The sequence below is a fragment of the Hylaeus volcanicus genome, chromosome 1 (genome assembly GCF_026283585.1).
Source record: "Hylaeus volcanicus isolate JK05 chromosome 1, UHH_iyHylVolc1.0_haploid, whole genome shotgun sequence".
NCBI classification, from domain to species: Eukaryota; Metazoa; Arthropoda; class Insecta; order Hymenoptera; family Colletidae; genus Hylaeus; species Hylaeus volcanicus.
The window spans coordinates 1,037,246-1,061,250 of NC_071976.1; the positions used below are offsets into that span (position 1 = coordinate 1,037,246).

Below are 24,005 nucleotides of genomic sequence, written 5' to 3' on the forward strand. Positions count from 1 at the left end.
TCTTGCTAATTTTATTGACCATCCAAACTTATAATTCGATTAACCAAGAGTAGCGGTTGGCTCGCAGAAAATAGAAAGCTAGGTAATTTTATGGGTCGTGAAATTGAAATTAAATTATTCCACGGGCATCTCACATTTTTCATTCGAAGAACTAGTGGAACACAAATATTTCTTCTATTCTTCCATGTCTTCAAAAATAAACGATTCAAAGGTAAGCTCGTTGTTATCGTAAGCCAGAGGAGAAAGTTAGAGGTTGAACGCTGGAAAAGTCTCGCTCCAAAGAATGTCACGTAAGTTTTTCTCGCCGTACCGAATTTTGTAAACAGAAAAAAAAAAAGAGCTGGAAAAGCTATCGCAACTCGGTAGATCATTACCGCGCCTGGGCGCAAAGATGAGGGAAACCCACCGACCTCATCTGCAGAGCCATCCTTTATTTGTCGATCAACAACGCCGGTCCTTTTTGCAGGCTCCCTATTTCACGACTTCGGACTTCCTTCGAGCTGGCTTTTTCCGTTAGCTTCGGTATCCTCTGCGCGTGTATTTCCTCTTCGTTTCACTCGTTACCACTCAGCTCGATATTAAATGTCCAATGGAAATATCATTCTTGCCGGCTGGGTCTCATCATTTACCAGCTGGAGAAGGCAGGACGAACCATCTGGCGAGCTCTGCATATCGTTGTGCGGATGTGGTTGTTTTTTTACGGGTGCATTCTTTCTTGGTAAATAAGTATTCAACCATCTTTGGGCCAGTGTAACTTTGAATATACTTGTTAAATGACTTTCGTTGTCTTTAAACAGAGGGTTAACTTGAAATTCCTTTATACGAATCAGTCCCCCAACTCGCAACCTGTAGACGTATTTTTCCACTCACGTTTCAAGACTTTCGCCAAGCCACAGGTCAAGAAAAGTAATCGTCTGAAAATTCGAAAGCTACACGTGTCCCAGCATAAATCAAAGCATCCCTCGCGAATCTGGTCCACGGTGTACTATACCTTCCGCTGATTTATGTTTCCCGTGGAAATTGTCTCACCGGTACGTGATATCAGCTGGTAAAGAGCGGAACGAAAGGCGTACACGTGACGGAGAAGTTCCGCGACAGGGAACGCCATTGGCTAAACCGATAAACAGCAGAAAGCTTTAGCCAACGCGAGCTATCCCAGAAGAATATTTTCCACGGATGCTTCCGGCAGACACGAGTTAGAAAAATCCTCCTAAAGGATGGTCCTCGCGATCGAATAACCGCCGTCGCGGATAAGGTCCTTTTCTTTTGTTGGAAAAGTGCACGCTGCGCACCGCGAGCTGTTTCCTTGTTCCATTCCTCTTATCTGTGAAATATTACTCGGCTCCTTTCCAAGGATCTGGCAGATATTTTTTACCGAACGTATCGTAAAGTTCCCCCTGGGAAGTTCATCAGTTCTGCATCAAGCTCTCTTCAAGCGCGACACGCTGAAATGGGGTTAGTTAGCACCTCATGGGCGCGCGATAAGGCTTCTTAAGCTTGGAGAGTATGCAGGATGATAGAAAAAGGAAAGGGAAAAAGAGACGTGTAAATAGAAGTGTCGGAATCGTAGGAGCTGAAGGATATGGGTGCAGATGCAGGCAAGAGCGAGGGAATTTTCTGTGTTTGGAGTGAATGGGAGTGAAATTTACCAAGAGACCAATGAAGGAGCAACGAGGCTCCTTTTTTGTTATTACAAATGTGGAAGGTGATAGAGGAAAGGAAGAGGAAAAGAAAGGCACGAGAAAGGAGCGAAAGGATATGGTTACAGTTAGAGGCACGGTTACGAATATTTCGAAATGTTTAAAAGTTCTTAATAAGTAACTATAACACAATTTCAGGACTCAGCAAACTGAAAGTTGCTCACGTTTAATTCCGTTAAATTAAACTTACTTAAAGACGCACCTGGGGCCAAGTTTATTCGTCGTAATTAATGTATTCAAAAAAATTGTATAGGTAAACAAAATTAGAATGAAAAAGTATGGCATAGAAATGATTATAAATAGCACAAAATTTAGTGTCGTATACAGGACAGAAACTCGATCATTTTCGAGACATAAAAAGAGAACTTTTACAAACTGCTGCCACTTCCACTGTTATTGGGCTTGCGGTCCTTGTCTATGTCCTGATCAGGGGCATCGTTGCGATCAGCGTTACCACGATCATCAGGATCGGTTTTATTGTTTTTGACATCGTCGTGTGAGAGTTTCAGCTGCGGTTCTTGCGATTTCTGCCTCTGAGGACTACGATTTCTAGAAACGGATCTTCTGGATTTTCCGGTTACGCTGCACTTGCATTCTTGACGCGCTGGCGTTTTTCTTCTTCCTGGAAAGGAGACAAAAATTTTAAAAATTTTATAATTCGATACGATACTCGCAGAGATTGCTCTCTACATACAATGTTTCCTCTTTACAATATTAGTATGCAAGTATAGATTAATAAAACGAAAAAGAACTTTTAGACATTTTTCATGTCTTCCTCCCACAGGTGTCCATTGCCAATCGCACAAATTCAACTATCGAAAATAGTTTCTTTTGCTCGAACGTCTCCAATGTCTGTCTAGTTTCTCACAATTTCCACAATTTGTCTACTTTCCACGAAACGATCGCTTCTAAAGCCTCTCCCGATGGGAGAAACGGAATTATAGCCGGGTCTATGATTTTCATCCCGAGTACTTGTGTTTCTTACCTCTAGCCTTTCTATCCTCGTAGTCGCTGTTATCCGATAGATCGGAATAGTATTCCTGATCCCTCGACTTCACCTTGCCCCTTTTACGATTGGACGACGACGCGTTTCCGATATCGGCTTTCATTCTGCTTTCGGAGATCCTGCGTCGCGGTGACCGATCCCTCTCCACTTTCTCTTTGTACTTCAGATTTCGCATTTTCCCTATGTGCTCCACCGGTCTCTCTTCCTTTCGCGATCCACTTCGTCGTCGCCGTCTTTTCTGACGACTACGACTTCGTTTGCTCCTCTTATCGCGATGTTGTTTCTTCCGTTTACCTCTGCACAGGATTTTTTTTATCATTTTTTACTTTTAATTGCAACGATGTATACTTTCATCTATTTTCATTCGACTCTTTCGAAACCCTCCGATACCATTACCTTGATCAAACAAATTTCAAATATTTCTGTTTACCAATTTGTTGAATGTGTAAAACATCCCCATTTGAATGTCATTTGTGGACGAGGGCCACGACGGCAAAATCGCAGGGAAATATTGGGGGCGAGTACAAAATTATAAGCTTCCCTCAAGTGCACTACAAACACGCTGCATTTTGTACAAACGCAACGTCCAATTCGTTGAAGTATAATTGCTCGCGTATTACTGGGCGAAGTCTGAGAGTTCCGCGGGAAATGTTTGCAGTCTACTCGCGAACTGTATTTTCAGGGACGCAAATCAGTTAAGTAAGCGATTCATCGTAATAAAATCGCTACGAAACGGGTTTTTAACGCGAAGCTACACCGTTTTGCGCGATCCCTCGAAATCAGAAGCGCCGCTTTATCGTCAAAGGGAAAAATGAGAGAAAGGGGTCGAAGTTGAATTTCAGAGAAAAATTAATTCCATTGTTCGACCAGTGAATAATCAAGTTCTAAAAGGGAGAAACGCTGTCGATGGAATGTTTACAAACACGCATCGCGACTATTGTTTGTTATCGCAGTCAGCAAGCTCTGAATCCCATCTCATATTTACATGTCCTATCCGACTTTCTACGCAATGGCACACCTTATTCTTCTCAAATCTTTGCTTTCATTTAGCTTTACGCTTATTACTTTTTCCCTTTTGTACCCTTTCTAGTTTTCTCAACCACCCAGTTCCTTCCAACTTTATCTTATTATTTCCTGTCCCATTACACTCCTCCACAAATGTTTCGGCGTACTATCTACCAGACCACACGTGACGCACACTCCCGTTCTTACTAAACTAATATTCGTTTTTCTTCTTCAAAAAATATCCACACCTTTAGCCATCCTCGTCGTCTGTCTGCGAATACTTCGCTAACCTCTTTACCCAACAAAATTGACAAAATCTATTATACGTCTTTCTCTGTAAATTCCCTCGTGGTACATTTCCTGAAGCATTTTTCTAAATCCATTTTGCCCAAGAGTTTTTTCTCGCGCCTCTTTTCCCTTGAAATGTTTTAACCTTTCAACCGCGAAAGGCTGCTAAACAGGATGGACTCGAAATGTCGAGAAAATATGAGGTATCTTTTTGTAAATTGTAATCTACTCCTATGAGCTTAAGGAAGGATATGTGACATCTTTTTTTGTTGCTACACTCTTTAAACTTTTCGTTCGAGAAGAAGCTGAGCTCTCTTGATTGAATAATCAAGTTTTACTTCGCACCTGTTCTCATCTCTGCAATCAGAGCTCGATCTCCTAGCTGATGGCACTCCATCTAGAGTAGTCATTCTTTCCAGGGATTCTCCGTCGTTATCCTCGGTCTCGGACTGCTTAAGAGGCGCCGGATTTAACGTGAACAGTGCCTTGTAACGACCACTTCGGTGCCGCAGGAGACCCGCGTTTACTGCGTGCTTGAGGGCACGATGGACCTAAAAATTGATCTTCTATGAAACCGAAGACGATAGTTTCTCTCCGCGTTTACGACTCCGAGAATCCCCTTTTATTTTTTATTTGATTCCATATTTCCCGACTCGTGTTTCCACGAACGAATGATTTCTTCGGATAAACTCTCAAGATGCGTTTGCAATAATGGAAAGATAAAGTTACCATCGTATCTCAAGTGGAAATAAAGTTTAGAAGAGATATCGGAGGGTGGATCAGAGTTGTTTAAACTAACAGGGCAAGCAATGTTTAAGTAGACTGTGATCGAATAGCACTTGAATTACGTTCGAAATACCAAGGTTTTCCGGTGCAACAAATTTTGCCACGCTCTGTACAACGTCCTGGGGCCATTACAGGTATCAATGCTCACGAGTTCGAAAAATACAATGCAAGCTGTTCTCGCAAACAAAGCTTCGGCGTGAGAAAAATGCTAAGCCTGTGCAGGCTTTCAGAATTCTAGTATGAAAGAGAATGCTCCAAGTGGCTTTCTCGGGCAAAGATGCCAGCTTCACGGTTTCGTTCCATCGATTGAACACGTTTGGAAATTCCTGGAATACTTTGAATTGTTTACGAACTATCTACCATACCGTGGCTTGGGATCCCGCGAATTAGAAGTCGATCTTTGGTGAGATAGACTTTGGAATATCTGTGGGAAGAGGAACTTAAACAGGATTTTTCGTCTCAAGGCATTGTTTTTTAACAATCACGAGGTAGATAAATAAAATTAAACGATGACTTTGCCATGCGTGTATACACATGCGTCTCTGTCACCTGCATCGTGAGGTTCCTCGGGGTGGATTTGGAAGTTCCCCGTAGGAAGTCGAGGACATCTCTAGCAGTTGATCCTTTGATCCCTCGCAGATGCACCACCGCGTCAAGAACACGGTTCATTAGCCGTGGATTCGACGGGTGCCCCATGTTGTCTTAAAAGCTGAAACCACTCGTAACTTCCAGGCTTATGCGCGTACACTGCGAAAAGAACGAAAGAAGAAGATTGGTATTCCTTACGGGAAAGGATAGTTGAGATGGATGTTACCTTGGAGTATTTAGGATGACGTCGATGTTAACGATGAGAGTTTTCTCATGTCTATTCACATACATGAATAGAGAATTTCTCTAAACCACAAATTTAATTAAAACATGTCGTATTCTACGGAAATGACCGACAAATTGACATTTATTGAAACGCGTTGCTTGGCATTTTTGTTGTCTTTTTTTTTTTTTTTCTCTAGTCTCGATTAACTTCAGCACACTTTGAATCGAACCTGCGACAAGTCTATCATGTGACAAACCTTCACTGCTTCACACATCCTCAAACACAGGCAAACTTAAAAAAATGGACTCATCAGACTAATCACATTATAAAACCACCCGTTTCCATATGTAGCCTCCTAAAATAAATCAGCATTTTCGTTGGCAACCCTTCCGTTCCAATTTGGCTGCTTCCTGTATGCTCAGCGAGTGATCGTACCCGTTTGAGAGGACGAATTGGGAAAGGGTGGCGACGTTTAACGAAGAAGCGACGTACAGACGAAAACGTTGCTGATTATCGTCGCGCGTCGCGGTGAATTAAATTGAAAGTCAAACGCAATTTCTCGGATGACGCAGGGGCTTCTCGCGCGAGGTGTTTGCCGTAGTTGGGGCTTGTTTGCTGGAATTGCGGCCTCTGCTCGTTTTCCAGGATCCGCGGGACACTGGCACGGTGTTTTGTGTCTCATCGAACGACACCGAGTTGCCACGGGAACGTCGGTTTCCCCCGTACAAAGGGACACCCATCACGGACGAATTAATTCGTTAATTCGATTCCTTTCTGCGGCGGTCGATTGGCTGCGCCCGCACGCTCGTCGGAGCACGCTTCCAGAATAGTATTAATTATCGTTGATCCACCACCGCGTAATCGAAGCGTACCTGTCACTGACGCCAATCGACGAGCTCGACTGCAATGTTCTCCAGTAGGAGGATCGCTCTAAAGGAAAGTCTCTGAAAATTAATTCCAAGGAAATAAATTCCTTTATTTGCAGAGGGTTGCTCGACTCTTTACGACTCTGATATTTAATATCGGTATTATATGTTGACGATGTGTGTGAATATGTATATCGTTATCTATCGTCAAGAATGAGACTGTTTTCTTACGAGAATTTACCCTAGCTCTGCGATTAATTTCCAGTGTGAAAAAGACAATTATTATAGGTAATATTTTTGAAATTTAAGTCTGTAGTAGTTTGTTTTATATCCATCCATGTTTGAAGTCACATAATCTAGCTCAACTGAAAATCGCTGAATCCTGGCTTCGATTCACCGAAACCATTCCACTCATTCGTAATCCATCGAGTTGTTATTTCGACGCGGGGATCCAAAAGATGCAATCTTCCGCAAGAACAGAATATAGCATCCGATTCGAGCTCCAAACTCTATTCCGCGATAGCTCTACGTCACGCTCTATTTGTTCCCCTCGCATCAGGCGTTTATTTTATTATCCTTCCCTGGAGAGATCCTTCTGTCATCAGCATATTCATTCATCGGATCGCTAACGAACTTTAGAACCGAATTTCCACGCTCCCTTTTTTTTCATTTGCGCGGCGTGCATCATTTGCCATGGAATAAAACCGGAATAATTTCGACCTCTGTTTTCACTCGTCGACGCAAATCGTTGTCTACGAAGCTAAAATGCTTGGGCTATCAAGCATCTGTATATTTCTATAGTATCATATGTTTCACAGTAAGATAATTGTAACTTGTGCTACTGTTATCTGATTCAGATGGAATTTCATTTCATGGATAACCTTTTTGTTTCAGAAGCAGAAAGTGTCGAAACGCTCGGCGTTTGAAGCGAATTGATGAACGAACCACGACGCGTTGTAAGGGAGGATCAGTCCCAGGACATCATGAAGCAGCAAGTCCTACTGGCCCTCGCCAATCTAATCACATCCTACGCATCCTTTCTGTAAGCATGCCATTTTCTTGCTAGCATATACCAAGCTATTTAAATAGATTTCTTATTGCTCGAGCATTGTACCAACGTGCACAGATTTAATTAGTTTTTTAAGTAGAAACTACTTGAAACGAGATTCAACTTTGAAGAGAGTACCCAAGCTGATTGAATCGTACGGACTAGCTTCGAATGATTTCCGATCGAAGTGCATTCTGGATGGAAAACCATAAATGCAACCGTGGAATATTCGGAGGAAGGACGATCGTCGTAATGCAGATCGTTGGTACCCTCCTCGATCCCTCTTGTCAGACAATTAACCCAATTGGGATCGATCGCTGAATAACCCTTCCTTCCTTAGCGTGGCTCTCGTAATTGTTCATATCTCCGTTTCCCCACTCGCGTTGAATTAATTGATCATTTTCGAAACGTGAGAACAATTGCTCGACGACCTATTTTTAAAGTGTCGTGGAAGTAAAAAATGACTCGAACATTTTACATCGTGAAAAGTGGCTAGGAATAACGACAAAATATAGAAACAGTTCCTTAATTTAGATTTTAAAACAGAAGTTGAAATATCTGCGATCGGTTAAATTTTGTTCGTTGGATGTGCCCAAATAGAAGCATACATATAGGAGGTACACGACTCGGAACATCGCGGTAAATGGAAGCATGGCTTGTCCCGTGCACTGATGCGTTTACTCAAGCATAGAACAGAGTACCGTGCAAATGGATCGAAGGCGTATAACATACCATGGTTCGAGTAATTGAGCTACGATATGTCGACCAGTTGCATCGTAGTTTGTTGTCACGCGAGGTCGCCTAATAAAATTAACCCTCCGAAACCGATGTATCGAAACACTTTGGACGATCAACGCTACCAGGAAAGGAAAATTACATCGAAAGAAAAAATGAGGAATCTGTTGGAACTTGTTTAAAAAAAAATGAATTTCCGAAGGAGTTTTAACGAAAGGACATCCTTAAAGTAGAAATTAAAATTTAGAGAGAGAATTTCTTAATTTTCTAACGGCGTTGCTCCGTAATTTTGAAAATGTTACAGAGCTGCGACGGGGACGAAACCGTCCACGAGGCAGAGGACGCAGAGCAACAATCACAGCAACATCAGCGATCTGCTGGACAATCTGCTTCGCGGTTACGACAACAGCGTTAGACCGGACTTCGGTGGACCGCCGGCCACCGTTGAGGTCGACATCATGGTACGCAGTATGGGTCCGATTTCAGAAATTGATATGGTTCGTATCTCAACGTTTCCTTTTGTTCTTCTTGAAAGATGGGAACGGTCCTCGACAAAGTCCTCATTCACTGTTATCGCATGCATGGTAGCTTCGATTCAATTCCTTGGACGAGTGTGTTTCTCCATCGACTGACAAATATTACGCGTAGAAATTAATTCTCCGTCTTTATGTTTGCTTCAGACGTACTCGATGGATTGCTATTTTCGTCAATCATGGGTGGATCGACGTTTGGCTTTTCAAGGGGGTAAGGAGACGCTGGCGCTCAGTATATCGATGCTGAAGAGGATCTGGAAACCGGACACGTACTTTTACAACGGCAAGCACAGTTACTTGCACACGATCACCAGCCCCAACAAGTTCGTCAGACTCTATCAAGACGGCAGAGTGCTCTACAGTTCGAGGTATGTGCATATTTCAATAAAAAACGAACACCTCTGAAAGCTTTGTGAATCAAAAGAAAAACGTTCCCTCACATAGGTATTCCCATTATAAAATACTTATTAAACTTGTATCTTCCCTTAATTTCGATATAACACCCCCTAAGAACCTTTAATCTTTGGCCAACGTGTTTCTTGAAAAGTATCGTATTAAAGAACGATGTACTTTTTAAAGAATGGCCCCACTCCCGACGGATGATTCTTCACGAGACTGCAGACGTGGGTGCATGTGGGCACACGTGTATAGAGCCACCTTGAGCTCAAGGGTTAATTCTGGCGTGCACAATAGAGCCGATCCAGAAGACTAGGTCAAGAGAAAGGGAATGGGTTAACAAAGGGGAAACGTACATCGCTTGATTCCCGTGCTCTGTGTATTTCTATTTGTCTTGTCGGACTAGCCGAAATAGTCGAATTGTCGAATCCTTCCAACGGGCCAGACTCAGAAATTTAGATGTCATATTTCGCCAACGACACGAACAGGCTCGCCTGCAGGGAACTGGCGGGGGCTCTTTGTGTTCGCGAGCGAAATACCGCGAGAATTTACAGGTAGCCAACAACAGATCCTGCAAAAAATATTAGCGTGGTTTAGGAATCGTTCAAGTCCTTTGTCTTCGAAGCAGAATAGGTCAGGCAGGTCGGATAGGTAACAGTAGGTCATTGCCTTGATATGATTTATTACTAGTATCCAATTAGATTTTTAGTAATGAAAATAATTCATTTATTAAATTACAGAATTTGTCTCGTTTTCTTTGTACGTTGGAAACGAGTGAGAATTATATAGCTCGATAATAATTTGACGTCCGTGATTTTTAAGAACATCCTTACTATTAGAAATAAATAATTCTTGGAAGGATGCTTTTACACTCTGGTCGTAATGAATTCCCACCGATAACCATTTACGATCGACTCTACGTGACATTCGTATTTTCATCAAAATCGGTTGTAAAAGTGCTGGTGCTAGTTCTCTGTACGCGATCGGCGTGGAAAATCGAATTCCTTCGGAAACTCTCTCTGTACACGTTTCTGACCGATTGGTGGCCATTAAATGTCGATCACGTCGCGCTGTTTGCACAGTACTTTATTAGCTACTACTACAGCACTCCGTAAATATTTGTTCGAACAGCTTCTAGTTACATTGCGGAGATTGAACAGGGCTAAACGCGGTATTTTTAAGTATTTTCTCCTCTCCAGCCAACTTGTCACAGGGTATCGTTATCTATATAGATTATTAGAACGTTTCTTTTTTTTTATTAAACTTCACACTTACGAAAGCAATACTTAATTCACTTTCGAATAAAAATTTCAGACAAGCCCATTTCATTTCCAATTAACGAATTAAACATATACACAGTCACGAAATATTTACTTGTTTATCACAAAGAAGCTTGCAAAAGAGCCCCCTATAACATATTCAATTGTTGGACGATTATCAGGACCATCCTGCCAAGCATATTTTCTTGTTAACAATAACGATTCTAACATCTATTACCTGCGTACGTGCTCTGACGTCATTACGACTAAAACGAACGCGATTATGCGTCCTCTAGTTGTAAAAAGATGTTGCTTCGCGGGATTTAAAAGCTTCCAGTGGAAAAATTCGTCACAAGTCAGACGTGTCTCGTTCCGCTTTATCTCCCGGCTATTCGCGTTGTCAGCCCGTAAAAGTTTATTACGCTTTTTTTTTATGGATTTGACACTTTCCTCGGCAATCGTGGGGGGATAAGCCCTGTCTGCACGGAACATACAAGCGTGCACGCGTGCGAATGCATCGATGCAAAAATAGGTCGACCGTCTTTGCACTACAAACTTCGACTTCGTCAGCTCGACTGGGAACACGTTTCCCAGGTCCCTCAAAGGGATCTGGTTACGTATTCGTTCCACAGCTGTGTCGAATTTGTTATTAGCTATTTTCCACATCGAATACGATAGGCTGCGAATTGCGTGTATACTTCGTTGTAGTGTACGAATTTTTTGAAGGTATAACAATTGTTGATAAGTGCATGAAAGCTTCGGGCCACGGTTGATGTTCCGCTCGTTATTGAGAAAAATGTGCTGTATGTAAAAAATATGACACTAGAGAGAGGAGAATCGCCAATGAGGTCGAGTTACGTAATAAAATTTCGGAGAAGGTCAAATCAATAAATTGATAAGCGCAAGTGAGAATCCCCTTGGTCGCGAAACTAATAAAATGTCTGTGCGGGGGCGACACAATTTTCCATGGAATACTGTCTCATTAAGAATATTAAAATGTAACACTGGGGACGGGCGCCAGATGCATAGGAAACTGGGAATTAAGTTACGACCCTTCCAAGAAATCTGCGGTATATTCTTGTTAGTCTCCTGGGAACGTTACTATTTTTCTTATTTAAAAACGGTTCGACAGGATCGTTATTCGTAATTTCATCGTTAATCGACTATCTTTCGCTTGCATGATAATGATAATAATTTTCTTTAAAATTGTTTGCAACTGATTTTAAATGAACGAATCTCATTATTTATTACGCAATTACCGCGAAGACATCGACAGTAAAATCTTTCGTAGAGAAGGGAACACCTAAGAAAATCGTAGAAAGGAGCGTCCCGAAGGGATTCGCTTTCATTGAACGCCAATCTTAATACTCCCATATCGCGGGAAACGTGACAATAGTGCTCTGCTTGAATGGTATTTTGTATACAGTTCCTTGGGATGTTTGCCTGTGATAAGAATACCGTATATCAGTGCTTCTCAAACCTCGCCTCTCTGACTTGGCTCACGCGTCTGACCATTACTCGCTGTTTCTACTTGAGGTTCTCTGTTCGTTGAAATCCGTAGAGAAGTTCCAGGCACAACGGAACGCAAAGAGCTTTGTTAGTCCCTGCGTTTATTATGACGTATTCTTTAGCTGGGTTTCGCTAGTCTCTCTCTCTCTCTCTCTCTCTCGTTTGCATGAAAATAACGAACCCGATTAGCATACAGACACGATGAAATCCTAAAACCACTTCGACCCATGGAGGCCGCGGATCACGTACGTCTCTCGCTGTACCACGTAGGCAGAATCTGAAATCATGGATTTTCCACAGCCAGAATTCTCGGGGTCTGGGCTGCTGGATCCCCAACCCGAACGTGGCAGATTATCTCTGACGGATAGCACCGCGTTTTAGGTCTATTCCGTCCGGAAATGAGCGGATGGTATCCCACCGAGGGAACATCCGACTACTTACTCGTCCATCCGTGAAATCGTGTCGTGATTTCGCGATTACGCTTCAATTCCGCACCCCTCGCAAGGTTTTCGAACCTGTCGGCCAAGGGGGGAAGGGGAGGGTAAAAGCAATTCTTCCTAAATCGGGCTTTCCAAACTGATTTGGTCCAAGTGGCCACCTTCTTCAGGCGAAACGTCGCTTATCATAGCATTCCTTTCCTCAAAGTCTACCTTTTTCGAGCGAACACGAACAACTTCCATAATTGTTGAAATTTCTAATCGAAAACTTATTTTTATCAAAATAAAATATAGCCTATGTTACTCAGACATATCCTAGCTTTCTATTCCTTAAAAAATTGTAAGAATCGGTTCCCAAATTTCAGAGATTACTCGCTACGTACGAACAATGTTTTCTATTGGTAGAGATTATCGCAACTTTTAGCATGTTTGTTCAAAGTGGTACATTTCGGCGATTCGAGCTTTTTGTTTGGCTGTAGGTCCATTTTCCAGGAATTTGTCCTAGAAACGTGAAGTCCCTTTCCCGGATGATACGCGATTCGAGTCGGAAATAATTTCCATTGTTCGTCCCACGGGGAATGGATTTCGTTGTTGACCGTGTGCAACGCTGAAGAGAAGCGTGACGTTTGAATCGCACGGCAACACGTCGAGAATTATTCGTTTACGAATGCCTCGAAAAAAGGCGAGACTGTGGGAAAAAATCGTGGCGAGACGAGCGACGCCGACGGATTGAAAATTGCATATCGGAGAACGAATCGCGTGGTATTTGCACGAAGGAAGCGACGAGAATCCAAAATAGTAAATACGGGTTATAAATAATTAATAGTATAAAGAATTATACATTAATTTCTCCTTATGTCTAATTCTTTATAATTGTATGCATACGTAAAAAAAATATAATATTGTATATCTACTACTTGTGTGCGTATTTTAAAAAAAATTCTGAGAATGTACAACAGTGTCTGACCCGGTTCGCAAATGGTTCTTTCTATAAACAATTGGCAAGAGGATCATCCGTTAACGTTGCAGGGGCGTTACAAGAAACGAGCGAAAATGTCTGCGAATTAAAATGTTGGCTGCATTCCAAATGAGCATGGCTCGAATTAAAACAAACTCGAGGTTCGAACATGCGCTGGGAATACTTGTGAGTTAGCGTCGAATTTAATACTTTCTAATGGTCTCGTTCGTAACCCAAGCTACCCTGTATGATTATTAAATCGTAATTAACCGAAACCTCTATTTTATTACGTAATTACCATTTGTATGATAATTTTGCAATACCGTGCTCAGACTAATAACACTTCGGAATATTCTTCATCTTTATATGCATCGAACGTTTAATTGGAAAGCGTTCGAATGCTTTTGCGAGTCACTATGTGCATACCAGCTGCATCGTTTGTAATTGAATCTGACCGCGGATCATCCATACACGGGGAATTGTAATTAATCGCGAAATCTTATCGCAGACATTGCAAATAAATTTTTCCTCCCTGTCCAAACATGAAAAAGGAAATTAAACAAACCCCTTCTAAAGTAACAGGGAAAATAACTCGAATATTCATGAATTTAATTTAAACTTTAACTAAAAGTAAGTGCTCGTCTATTTAGAAATTAAAAAGAGAATTCTTGTGTATCATCGAAATCTTGTCCTAGTTTATGAAATTATCCTCTGTAGAGGGTCTCAGTTTTGACTGAATCGAAGCTTCCAGTGTCTACCAGCAATACTCAGCGACGACGTTTAGCTCTATATCGTAATTCTCGTATTGGGTTGGTAGAATCTAGGTTTGCATTCCCAGCAAATCCTTATTCCAAGGACTAGATAGCAGGGTGTATCTTTCTGGCACAAGAACAGAACCTTGGGACAAAATCTTGTTGGTCTCTGTGCTAAGACTTTACTATTGCGAACAATTTTACTTTACTTTTCAACGAGTCATTTTCTTTTCATAATATTCATGTAGATTCCCAAGTTCCGCCCAGAAGAAAACGTTGAAATTAGTTGAAATTCACACGACTGAAGCACTGAAGAACAGAAACGTGGCATCGGGCATGGGAATCGGTGTTCCCAGAGTCGATTGAATCGATCGAACATCGATTTCGCGTGAGTAATTGCCGGCGTAAGTTCAGGTAACCCGAATAATCGGCAGAACAAACATGGATGGCAGGTCAGACGAGTGGAGATATTGGAAACCGTCTGCTGGCACGTGAATTCCGTGGCTGTTGTACGCATGGACGAAGGAATCGCTGCAGTAACTCGAGCATTTTGAGATCCTCGATTCCGTCCAAGAGGGTATAAATCATTTCGAGCGTGAAGTGTACACACGCTACCCGAGTTACGGAACCCCTTCACATTTGCCAACCTACTCCTCGGCCAGCCCGAGATTTCGCATGCCCCCGTCCTGAGGTTATTTGCGAACTTGTCCTCGGTTCAAAGGAAAATTCCACCACGTCATCTACTTTCCGGAAAATGCGCCGCGAATTACATTGTTTGCGTCCGCGTGCGTCCTCTAATCTAAAACTTCTTCAACTTTTTAGGCTCGACAGCTGTTCCGAGCGAGATTCTTGCTCTCTTGGGCGAGCTTTAACGAAATTTGGAAGGAAAACACCTGACACTGGTGTCTGTAATCTCGAATTTAATAATAAAGTTAAGGTCGCGAGGGTGTAGGTTGGAATGTACGTACTTTGAAATTACTGTTTAGCCAAATATTAAATAATATACAGTGCATGCGATTTAAAGTGCGCGCTTGGAATAAAAATATGTTTTCAATTAGAAATCTGAATATTTACGAAAGTTGTGGCAATACGAAATATATAAAATAGAATATACAGCCAGTCTTAGAAGGATTTTAAATTTCACACGACAAATCATTCTTCTCCAACCGGTACGAAAAATGGCTATCCTCGACTTCCCGCTGCGATTCTGGGGTGAATCACACCTATCGCCGATCAGCCTTGGTTTTCCGCCCGCGCTATCAGGCGCCAAGAGCCAGAAAGTTCGCCTAACTAGGGATTGTCACAGTTTCGAAAGTCTGCGGCGCGATTCCGGCGCCAGTTACAAACGTATCTGTCGCCATCTAAAGGGAGATTAAACGGCGTTTATAGCGGCGAACTTTTGCCTTAATTGCAACACCGGAATCCGGAAACGTTTAAGACCTGGAAAAAGGCTCGTTGGAACATCAAAAGCAACGGGAGATGCTTGCTCAGCAACGCGCGAGAAAGGAGGAGCGCCAGCTTCTTTGACGACTTCTTGGCGGTTTCTATATCGTCGCATTCCTCGCTAATCGATCGCCATTTTTCACATAAAAATCATTTTTGTATAATAAAGACTGGGGAAAATTATGAATTCTCAGAGGGGAGGCTTGTCGTTAGGGTGCGTCAGTTTAGGCCAGTATTTTTTGTTCAAGTGGCGATTGAAAAACTGATGGCACATGTTAAAATAAAAATTTTCGTGTAAATTTGTATCTCAATAACAGACTTAAAATCAGTAAAAAACAGCAGGGATGCTGTAGGTAGACTCTGATACGTTCTCGAGGTAGGTATTAGTTTCGATCTCTGGCCCAATTTAATCTTAACGCGAGATCGATATCTTATTCGAAGGGATATAAACTTTGCAATATGGTGGGATCTATTCGGGTGGAACGTTTCCGTCGATATACGGCGAAATAAAATAAAATATTGCCCTCTCGCCAGAAGGAGCATGAACATTCTGGAGACACTTGATATTTATTAAAAAAAACCTATATGTAAAAAGTTTTCGAAGAGGGGCTTTAGCATTTTATTTTTAGTTGAACACAAATGGCATGGAATGTATATAAAATAATAGAACAATCGATCAATCAATCGTACTATGTAATATAATAATTAATCTTTGCAGAGTAATTTGTCGACCGTCCATGAGAATTTCCATACTTTGACAGACCGGTTTTTTTTTTATTTTTATTTTCTCGCGAATAAAAATCGCCCTTCGTTGCCTACGTAATCCTTTTACTGGCAGCTCCCTATTAAATAAAAATGTAAATGCAAATTTAAATGCAAATGTTCCCTGTGTACAGCAGAGATTTAACCACCTGGTTGTCAAGGAATTATTATAAATCGTGGACCTTCGTGTACGAAATTGCTTCGTATTATACTTCGCTATGGCATATAGTCTTCGATTCTATTCTAATTCTATTCCAACGGATATATAAATTGTTTGGAACAGGGTCGAAGAATTCTAACCGAAAATCGTCGAGAGCAAATTGCTCGAGATCTATCTCCGGTTGAACGTGCTCAATTTCGAATCGAAAGACGATATCTAGACTCGATTCATAGCGAAGGTCGATGGAAACATAGTCCAACGATACGTGGAAGTTTAACAACCGATAGTTGGTCGAAGAATACTGATTCGCTTCGAAATTGAATTCGATTCGACAAATATTATTTTACAGAATATTATTTAGTGGTAATTTACAGACTTCCAGAAACAGTGGAACATATATATCGAATAAATTATTGAGTTTGGATCGAGTAAGGGATTGTCTGACCAGGAGTGGACCCATTCTACTGCTCTGGCCAGAGAAGTGGATAGACCGCGTGTAGTCAGACGAGTAAACTGTGCGTACTGTGTGCGATCAGACAGTTCCATAGCCAATGGAAGTCAACTTTCATCCACGTCAAGTACGTCTCGAGGCCCACAGGTAGAGACGCGTCAGGATTTGCGAGAATCCGCCATAGTTTGACCGAGTTATCCCGCTGGCGATGTGTGGGTAAGCAAGTTAGCTGGTACAACATACGAGACGATCCTAGACTAATCGGATCCATCATCCTGGCACTCCCGATCAGGTCAATTTGTAGGAGGGAGACGTTACATTTACCACCGTCCATATCGTGCCACGGATTAACTTCGAAATCCGCTGAACGAACCGTTTTCGCCAGCGAACGCCGGATTACTAAAATTTCCTTGTCATGCGAGATTTATCGATGCATTTCGCGGTAGATATCTCTTGAATACCCCCCTACCTTCGACGGTGGGTTCACGAAACACCATTCTGCTTTTTTTCATGATTAATCGTATCGATGAACTTCGACTGGGAATAGCGAACCTTTGGTCTGATCCAGGGGCCAAAAGGGCCACCTAGTATTACATATAATACTTGTCAAGTATTATGTCCACTCAAGCAAGCAACACAGTGTTTGCTAAAGAATAGAACACAAACAAAGAGGAGTTGTCAATGTCTAGGGTTCAAATAGGTCACGATGCGCAGTACTATACGTCGTCGTTCATGCTTGCGATACAGCGAACTCCTCGGGCCACACTTGAAAGTTGACTTCCGTCATGGCTCCTGAACACGCAGTCGATGCCAAGTTAGCACAAAGAGAGACGAAAAGTGCCCCCGTCTGTTTGATCTGTTCCTCTTGTTTTGCTTTTCCTTTTAGTACACACCCCTCGCCTTTTTTAGTCTCACATACGGATTATGTCAGTTGGGGGTAGGTCGAATCAGACGTTCCGAATTTTTCCCAATGCAATATTTTGTGAAACATGTACGTATCGTGTTTTGGCATATAAAAATACTCCTCTAAAATCAGCTTTTCCGCATTCCATAACTCTGATCCCATCGACGTTTAATTCCAGGCTCACGATCAAAGCTGGATGTCCCATGAATCTCGAAAATTTCCCGATGGACACGCAGAGGTGTCCCCTGCAATTTGGCAGCTGTAAGTTTTCTTCTTCTTGTTATAGCTTGGAAAATTTCTCGCATGTTTTGAATACAATAGTCACAGGGAAATCGGACAGTATAAATCGTTTCCAACCGTTCTGGTACCTCGGAGACACCAATTGTCCTTTCTTTCCGAGAACGCGTCGTTAAAGACGACAGAGAGATTTAAGAACCGTAACGGATACGTTCCCACTCCGTGGAGACTTACAACCGAAGCAGAAAAGTGACGCTCGCGAATTCGACGCCTTTTACGAGCCCTCTGCGACACTCGTGGCAAGAAATATTCTCTTGATTGCAGTCGGTTACACGAAGAGGGACGTGGTCTACAAATGGAACAGCGCGCGACAAGTGGCAATCGCGGAGGACATGAAATTATCTCAATTCGATCTGGTCGCCAATCCAACTGCGAATCATTCCACGTTACCTACTCCCGCGCACGGTAAGTCGAAACTCTTTTCGATACACAAGCTTATGGTCGTGGAACGAGCCACCTGGAATTCCTTAGGTTTTTCGGACTTGTACATTTGTATCAGCATTTTAAAGCTTTATTACATTATTATTTAACACGTTGACAACTTTGTTTATCTGGAGTTTCGAGAGTAACGCCGGATTTATAGTAGTCCTAGAGTGTTGAAACAAGGCGCCATCCGGGAAAAGTGGCGCATATCGTTCGCTAGAAGACCTGGAAAAACTCGACAAACGCTTCTAAGCGTGCAATCACGACTGGTCGCCGCGACGCTTGTTTGCGGAGCATTAATCGATGCTAATCCAATTAAAAAGTCCAAGTCTCCGCGACTCAACGTCTTCCACGACGAGCGACGGTACAATGGAAACGCAAGTGGTATAGGAGAGGATGAGGGAGGAGGGTGCTTTTCCGCCATAGGATGCTGCAATTAGTCGTCGTTTCTCTCGCTGCCAACTTTCAACGCCCACTCTCCCAGCATCCCCCTCGTTTTCTCGCGTTGGCATCTCGCCCCCTTCTAGCGATCCTCTAAATCAGAATCTCGTATTTATACCTTTATTCCGATACCACGTATTTTACATTTTTAACGTAATTTGGATTTCGATTGTAATCGTAACTCTGCTTATCGTACTCGAGCGAGTGATCTGCTTTCGCAATCGCTATCTATGGGATCTCTACCTCCTTCCTTCTCGATCCTCCGAGTCACTTCCGCTTGCTTCCTCCAGCCATACTTCCGGGACCGCGTCATTTCTTCGCGTCGATATTCCCGGAGAATTCGTAACTGGCGAAACTTTCGAATCGAGTTTCTTTTCCAGTCGTTAAAGAGGATCGTTTTCCTCTCTTTCACGCCTGCCCCTCTCCTCTTTCCACCCTTGTCCCTCCGATCTCGAACAAGTCGTGGCCATCGTCGACGCCCTTTGCCTCCAAACGACTTTTCGCGCGATACCCTTCCACATCTGATTTTCCTCTTTTATCGTTCGAGTCTCCACGGAGCGCCGCGTCATTAATCAGATTCCAGGGTGGAATTCGACGGTTTCCTTTTGCCAGCGTCGCCGTCATTCGTTACCTTTTGACAATTTCTGTCGGACAGTTTTAAACAACGATTTGTTTTCCGGGCTTTCGATATCGCGACGAGCTTTCCTCGCCAGCTACGAATTCGAAAAATGTTCTGTTATATAAATACCTAAATAACATAGGTGTATAAGTACATAGATGCGTAAAAAGTTGTTGAATAAATACAGAAAACCTTTCGATTTCAGCCGATTACTCGATGCTGCTGGTGCACTTTCATCTTCAAAGGCACATGGGCAATTTTCTCATACAAGTATACGGACCCTGTGTATTACTGGTCGTTCTATCCTGGGTGTCCTTCTGGTTAAATAGAGAAGCCACTGCTGATCGCGTGTCGCTCGGTGAGTTTGCAAATCTACCTAGATCTGTAACAAAAATATATGTACATATGTATATTCGTCCAGTCAAACTTTACACAGTAAATTTATTCTACATGTTTTAATGGCCATTAGGTCGAGACTTACATGGCTCATGTATCGAACTCGTGGTGGTCTATAACAAAATGACTTTTAAATATTTATTTTCGAGGAACGAGACGAAAGGAGTTTATTTTATTTTGTTCAAGGGATAACCACCGTGCTGACGATGACGTTTCTGGGATTGGAGGCCCGCACCGACCTGCCGAAAGTTCCTTATCCCACTGCCCTAGACTTCTTCGTCTTCCTCTCGTTCGGGTTCATTTTCGCCACCATCATACAATTCGCGGTAGTCCACTACTTCACCAAGTACGGATCAGGGGAGTGTTACTTCAGCTCCGACCTCAGTGAAACCGAGAGTTCCAGCGACGAAGAAGAACAACCCCCGCGACCGGTGAGAAAAAAGCCACTTGTTTTCTCCTTTTTCGTAATTTTTAAGTACGCGTCCCTTTCTACGCGCTGCACCCTTTCCTGGAGTTCCTGTTATGCAAGAAACTTTACTATTCTTAGTACAATCTCCTTGTTTTCTTTTTTCTCGAGAAGCTTCGACTTATTGTAACGGAACGTTTTAATTGTATCCTTCTTACTACACGTTCTGGGGTAGGGTCGAGTGGGGCTACTCGCAGCATTTTTCCACTTGGAGGCTTTGTTGTGTAAAGTTTGGGTAGGTGGAACGCGAATACGAAAATGTTTTAATCTCAAGATTGGGGAATCAGGCTGTGGAATAAATTAAAAATGGCTTGGGTGAAAAATTAAGAGAGAGAAGTGAACATACAGATACTTTACTAAATTTCAACTTTTTGCATCAGGTAATTACCGCGTTAAAAATTCCCCAATCCTGTTTTTCGAAGGGTCAAGTTGCCTCGAACGAAATTATTCTCAGTTTTCATTTCGCGAACAAGAACTGCATACAAGGAAGCAATGAGAATTATTACGGGCAACGAGGCATGATCCTCGACGCGTTAATTTCCATAGAAGAGGAAACACGTGCAGTCAGAATATTACCATCTAAAGAGAAGCATACAAAAGGGATGGAAATTATAAATCCAGATACCGCACGTTGAGTTCGGAAGAGGCTGATTTCAGAGTTGTTTCGATTAAACCAAACTAGATTCGTTTTCGAGTTACGATTAACCCTCTTCGGGGATAAATTATTTCGTTTGAAATGAAGAGAAATTAAAACTGATCTTGACCCATGACGTTTGGCCAACTTGTGACGATGTTGCAGTGGCATTGAGAAATTCAAGTATGAATATTTATTCGCGATCTTAGTGGTTGACATGGTACTCTACTTTACCGACTCTTACCAGCAGAATACTCTACCTTGTACTCCACCAGTATTAAGGGAATTTTCTATCAAGTTCATCTTACCAATAGGACTTAAAACAACGCCATCAGAGTTTCCAATTCGCAACACGACGATCACTATTAGTCAAACCACCCTTGCAAAAGCCCTGACGAATCCTTGAAGAGTTCTCGACGAATGATCCTTTCACCAAAGAACATTTCTGTTCCAGGTATCGCAGCTGTCACAAGTGGCACCAGTGGCCCAGGTCCACGCAAAATCTCCGAGCACCTCAACGGGCAGGGAGAATCCCAGCCGCAATTTCACCATGAACGAGGCTGGTTTGATCGAGGTGATACCTCTATCCGCGATTCCAGCTCCCAGCAGGGATCCTAGGCTTGGCCACTGGCAGATGTCCTGCGTGGCCTGTAGTCCACCTCCGCGTCAACCTCCACCTCCGCGACAACCTCCGCCACCTACAGTGAAGCAAACCACTGGCAGAAAACGACGCAGAAGAACGCCCAGGTACAACTCGGTTTCGAAGATAGACCGCGCGAGCCGCGTCGTATTTCCTCTGCTCTTCATGACGTTGAACGTCTTTTACTGGTACGCCTACCTGAAGAGGAGCGAACGCATAACGTCTCACAACACGTGAGACAAGCCAGCAAATCCGAAGGAATTTCGAGCTCGTCGGGGAAACTCGAGGATAAGTCCGTCTTCTTGGTCGACCAATCTACAATAGGTACATTAAGTAAACGTGTACACGGAACGGGAATTGTTTCGTCAATCGTTTCGGAATCTTTATCGAGCTTTAGGCGAGGACTGAGCAGATCTCTGTGAACACTACAGGGCAAATGTATGCATGGATGTGTGTGGATGTATCAGTTGCGCTGTGTTCTTGTCAGCTGAGGAAGCCATAATTGGCTCGACGATACTTCCTCTGAAGATGTGACCAAGACCCAAGTCGAGCGAACTAGAGGAGCAGCGACAAGATGTACTCTTCTCGTTAGGAACATTATTCAATTGCTGATGAAGCCGCACAAATTTTCCTACGCGAAGAGTTTCCCAGAAGGGAAAAAGACTTCAGGATTTTTTGTTTGGTAAAACGTTGATGATCCAGAATCCAACAGATATCCAGCTATCGATAGACCCTGGGTCTCTATTTGTCATACTTCAAAAAATGATTCCTTCTTTCCCGCCAATACTTGAGACCGAACCAAGTTTCGAAAGCATTTAATCATCGATTGAATGGTGTTCCTGACCAGCTGACGTGAATTCGTGTCGCCAGATATACAGGGTATCCCATTTTAATCAGTCCAAAATTACTAGCATATTTTATCCTATACATTCTTACCAACAGTGCTCTACCTTGTCGACACAATACTCTACCTTACACACCCTTACCAACAGAATACTCTACCTGCTATAGTTTCCTCTATACATGATTCAGGTAAGGAAACATAATTTTTTGTTGTATCTACGTTCGTTTAATTTATGTTGGGCAATCCTGTATATCTGAATCTAGTAAAGACTGGAGCAAACTTTTGGTGTACGATTACTAGGCTGCAGAAAAAATATGCAAAATATACGAGCAAGTGATGTATAGAGTATACTGAACGAACATATACGCATAACATGTGTGATATGCAAACGCATGTCTACGACTGTGACTGTGGTCATAACGATTTATGAGTTACAATGATAATGATAATGATGATGATGGTTATTAAGGTTTTGGTTGCTATGTCTAGATATAATAATGATGACAGCGACATTTGCACATAGTGCATACATGCAGCACACTTGCATGTATTCATAAGTGCATACAAAGTATGCTTTTGCATAAACATCTGCAGTCTAATAATTACGAATGTCTAATTACAGATCGCAAGTGTAGTTTGTAATTAACGATCGAATTAACGATTGATCGATTAATGATTATTTTTATCATGATTACCTCGTTAATCAATTACAGAAGTGATACCAAAATAATCGATTACTGCCGAAGTCTGCCCGAAGGTAGATATCAAACCTCTCTAATTTCGGTTCGAATTTCGAGTGAAGAAATAAATAGTTGCATTTCACCAGAGGCAGGCAAAATTTTATTTGAATAATAGACGACGTATAAAAGCACCGTATTGCGATTTATTTGCAATGTTTATTCGATTGTTCGGTTATTAGCTGTTAGACAAGCTTTTATTCTTATCTAATTTTGTCTGTCTTTGAATTATACCATTGTCAACGGTTCTTGCAAATTCCCAGATGTTCAGTCTATAATCTGAGGATTAACACTCGCCACCCGTATGTTTGTGGGAGAACAAGTTTCAAGTACAAATGATGTGATGTGTATGATAAATATATTAAAAGCTGTTTTAAATTCCTATTGAATGTAAGTTACATTAAGCAAGGAGAAAGGAAAAAGGCACGAACCAGTATGTTCTGTGTCAAGGTGTATATATTGTCAAAGAGAAATATGGAAAATATGTTTTAACCTTTAGAGGAACGTTTAGCGAATGAAAATAGAAGAATCAAATTATAATGCGTATTAGGTGCGACAATAAAAATCAATTTTAAAAACAGCCTCGTCATTCTTTCTAATAAACCTCCTACACACTTTAATTACGCTAACCAACCAGCTTTAAGTAATGAATAGGATTCACAATTGCCCCAGAAGTATCAGAAGTACAATGACTGT

General features: G+C 42.2%; 2 protein-coding genes across 7 annotated transcripts in view; one reads left to right on the top strand and one right to left on the bottom strand.

Annotated features, from left to right (window-relative positions):
- Positions 1 to 23,889, top strand: part of LOC128873581 (gamma-aminobutyric acid receptor alpha-like) — a 51,834-nt gene extending 27,945 nt beyond the window's left edge. For 5 of the 6 annotated variants that reach the window (XM_054117271.1, XM_054117262.1, XM_054117279.1 and 2 more), the window contains 8 exons: positions 7,360 to 7,507; positions 8,553 to 8,745; positions 8,929 to 9,149; positions 17,991 to 18,073; positions 18,374 to 18,514; positions 19,798 to 19,950; positions 20,175 to 20,419; positions 21,543 to 23,889. In XM_054117271.1, the coding sequence (XP_053973246.1) occupies positions 7,401 to 7,507; positions 8,553 to 8,745; positions 8,929 to 9,149; positions 17,991 to 18,073; positions 18,374 to 18,514; positions 19,798 to 19,950; positions 20,175 to 20,419; positions 21,543 to 21,965 (1,566 nt within the window). In that variant the 5' untranslated portion in view covers positions 7,360 to 7,400 and the 3' untranslated portion in view covers positions 21,966 to 23,889. The remainder of the gene's footprint in view (positions 1 to 7,359; positions 7,508 to 8,552; positions 8,746 to 8,928; positions 9,150 to 17,990; positions 18,074 to 18,373; positions 18,515 to 19,797; positions 19,951 to 20,174; positions 20,420 to 21,542) is intronic. The other variant, XR_008456437.1, reaches the window with a different exon arrangement.
- Positions 2,069 to 5,895, bottom strand: LOC128884552 (serine/arginine repetitive matrix protein 2-like). The gene is made up of 4 exons (XM_054137998.1): positions 5,335 to 5,895; positions 4,345 to 4,550; positions 2,686 to 3,002; positions 2,069 to 2,322 (listed from the first exon to the last, which is right to left on the bottom strand). The coding sequence occupies exons 1-4, from the start codon at positions 5,479 to 5,481 to the stop codon at positions 2,069 to 2,071; spliced, it is 924 nt and encodes a 307-aa protein (XP_053993973.1). The 5' UTR covers positions 5,482 to 5,895.
- Positions 23,890 to 24,005: the final 116 nt, after the last annotated feature.

Coding starts and splice junctions, on each gene's coding strand:
- LOC128884552 (XM_054137998.1), bottom strand. CDS start 5,481: ATGGGGCACCCGTCGAATCCACGGCTAATGAACCGTGTTCTTGACGCG. Junction 4,551..5,334: donor CGAGGAACCTCACGATGCAG/GTGACAGAGACG, acceptor ATCAATTTTTAG/GTCCATCGTGCCCTCAAGCA. Junction 3,003..4,344: donor GATTGCAGAGATGAGAACAG/GTGCGAAGTAAA, acceptor AATCCTGTGCAG/AGGTAAACGGAAGAAACAAC.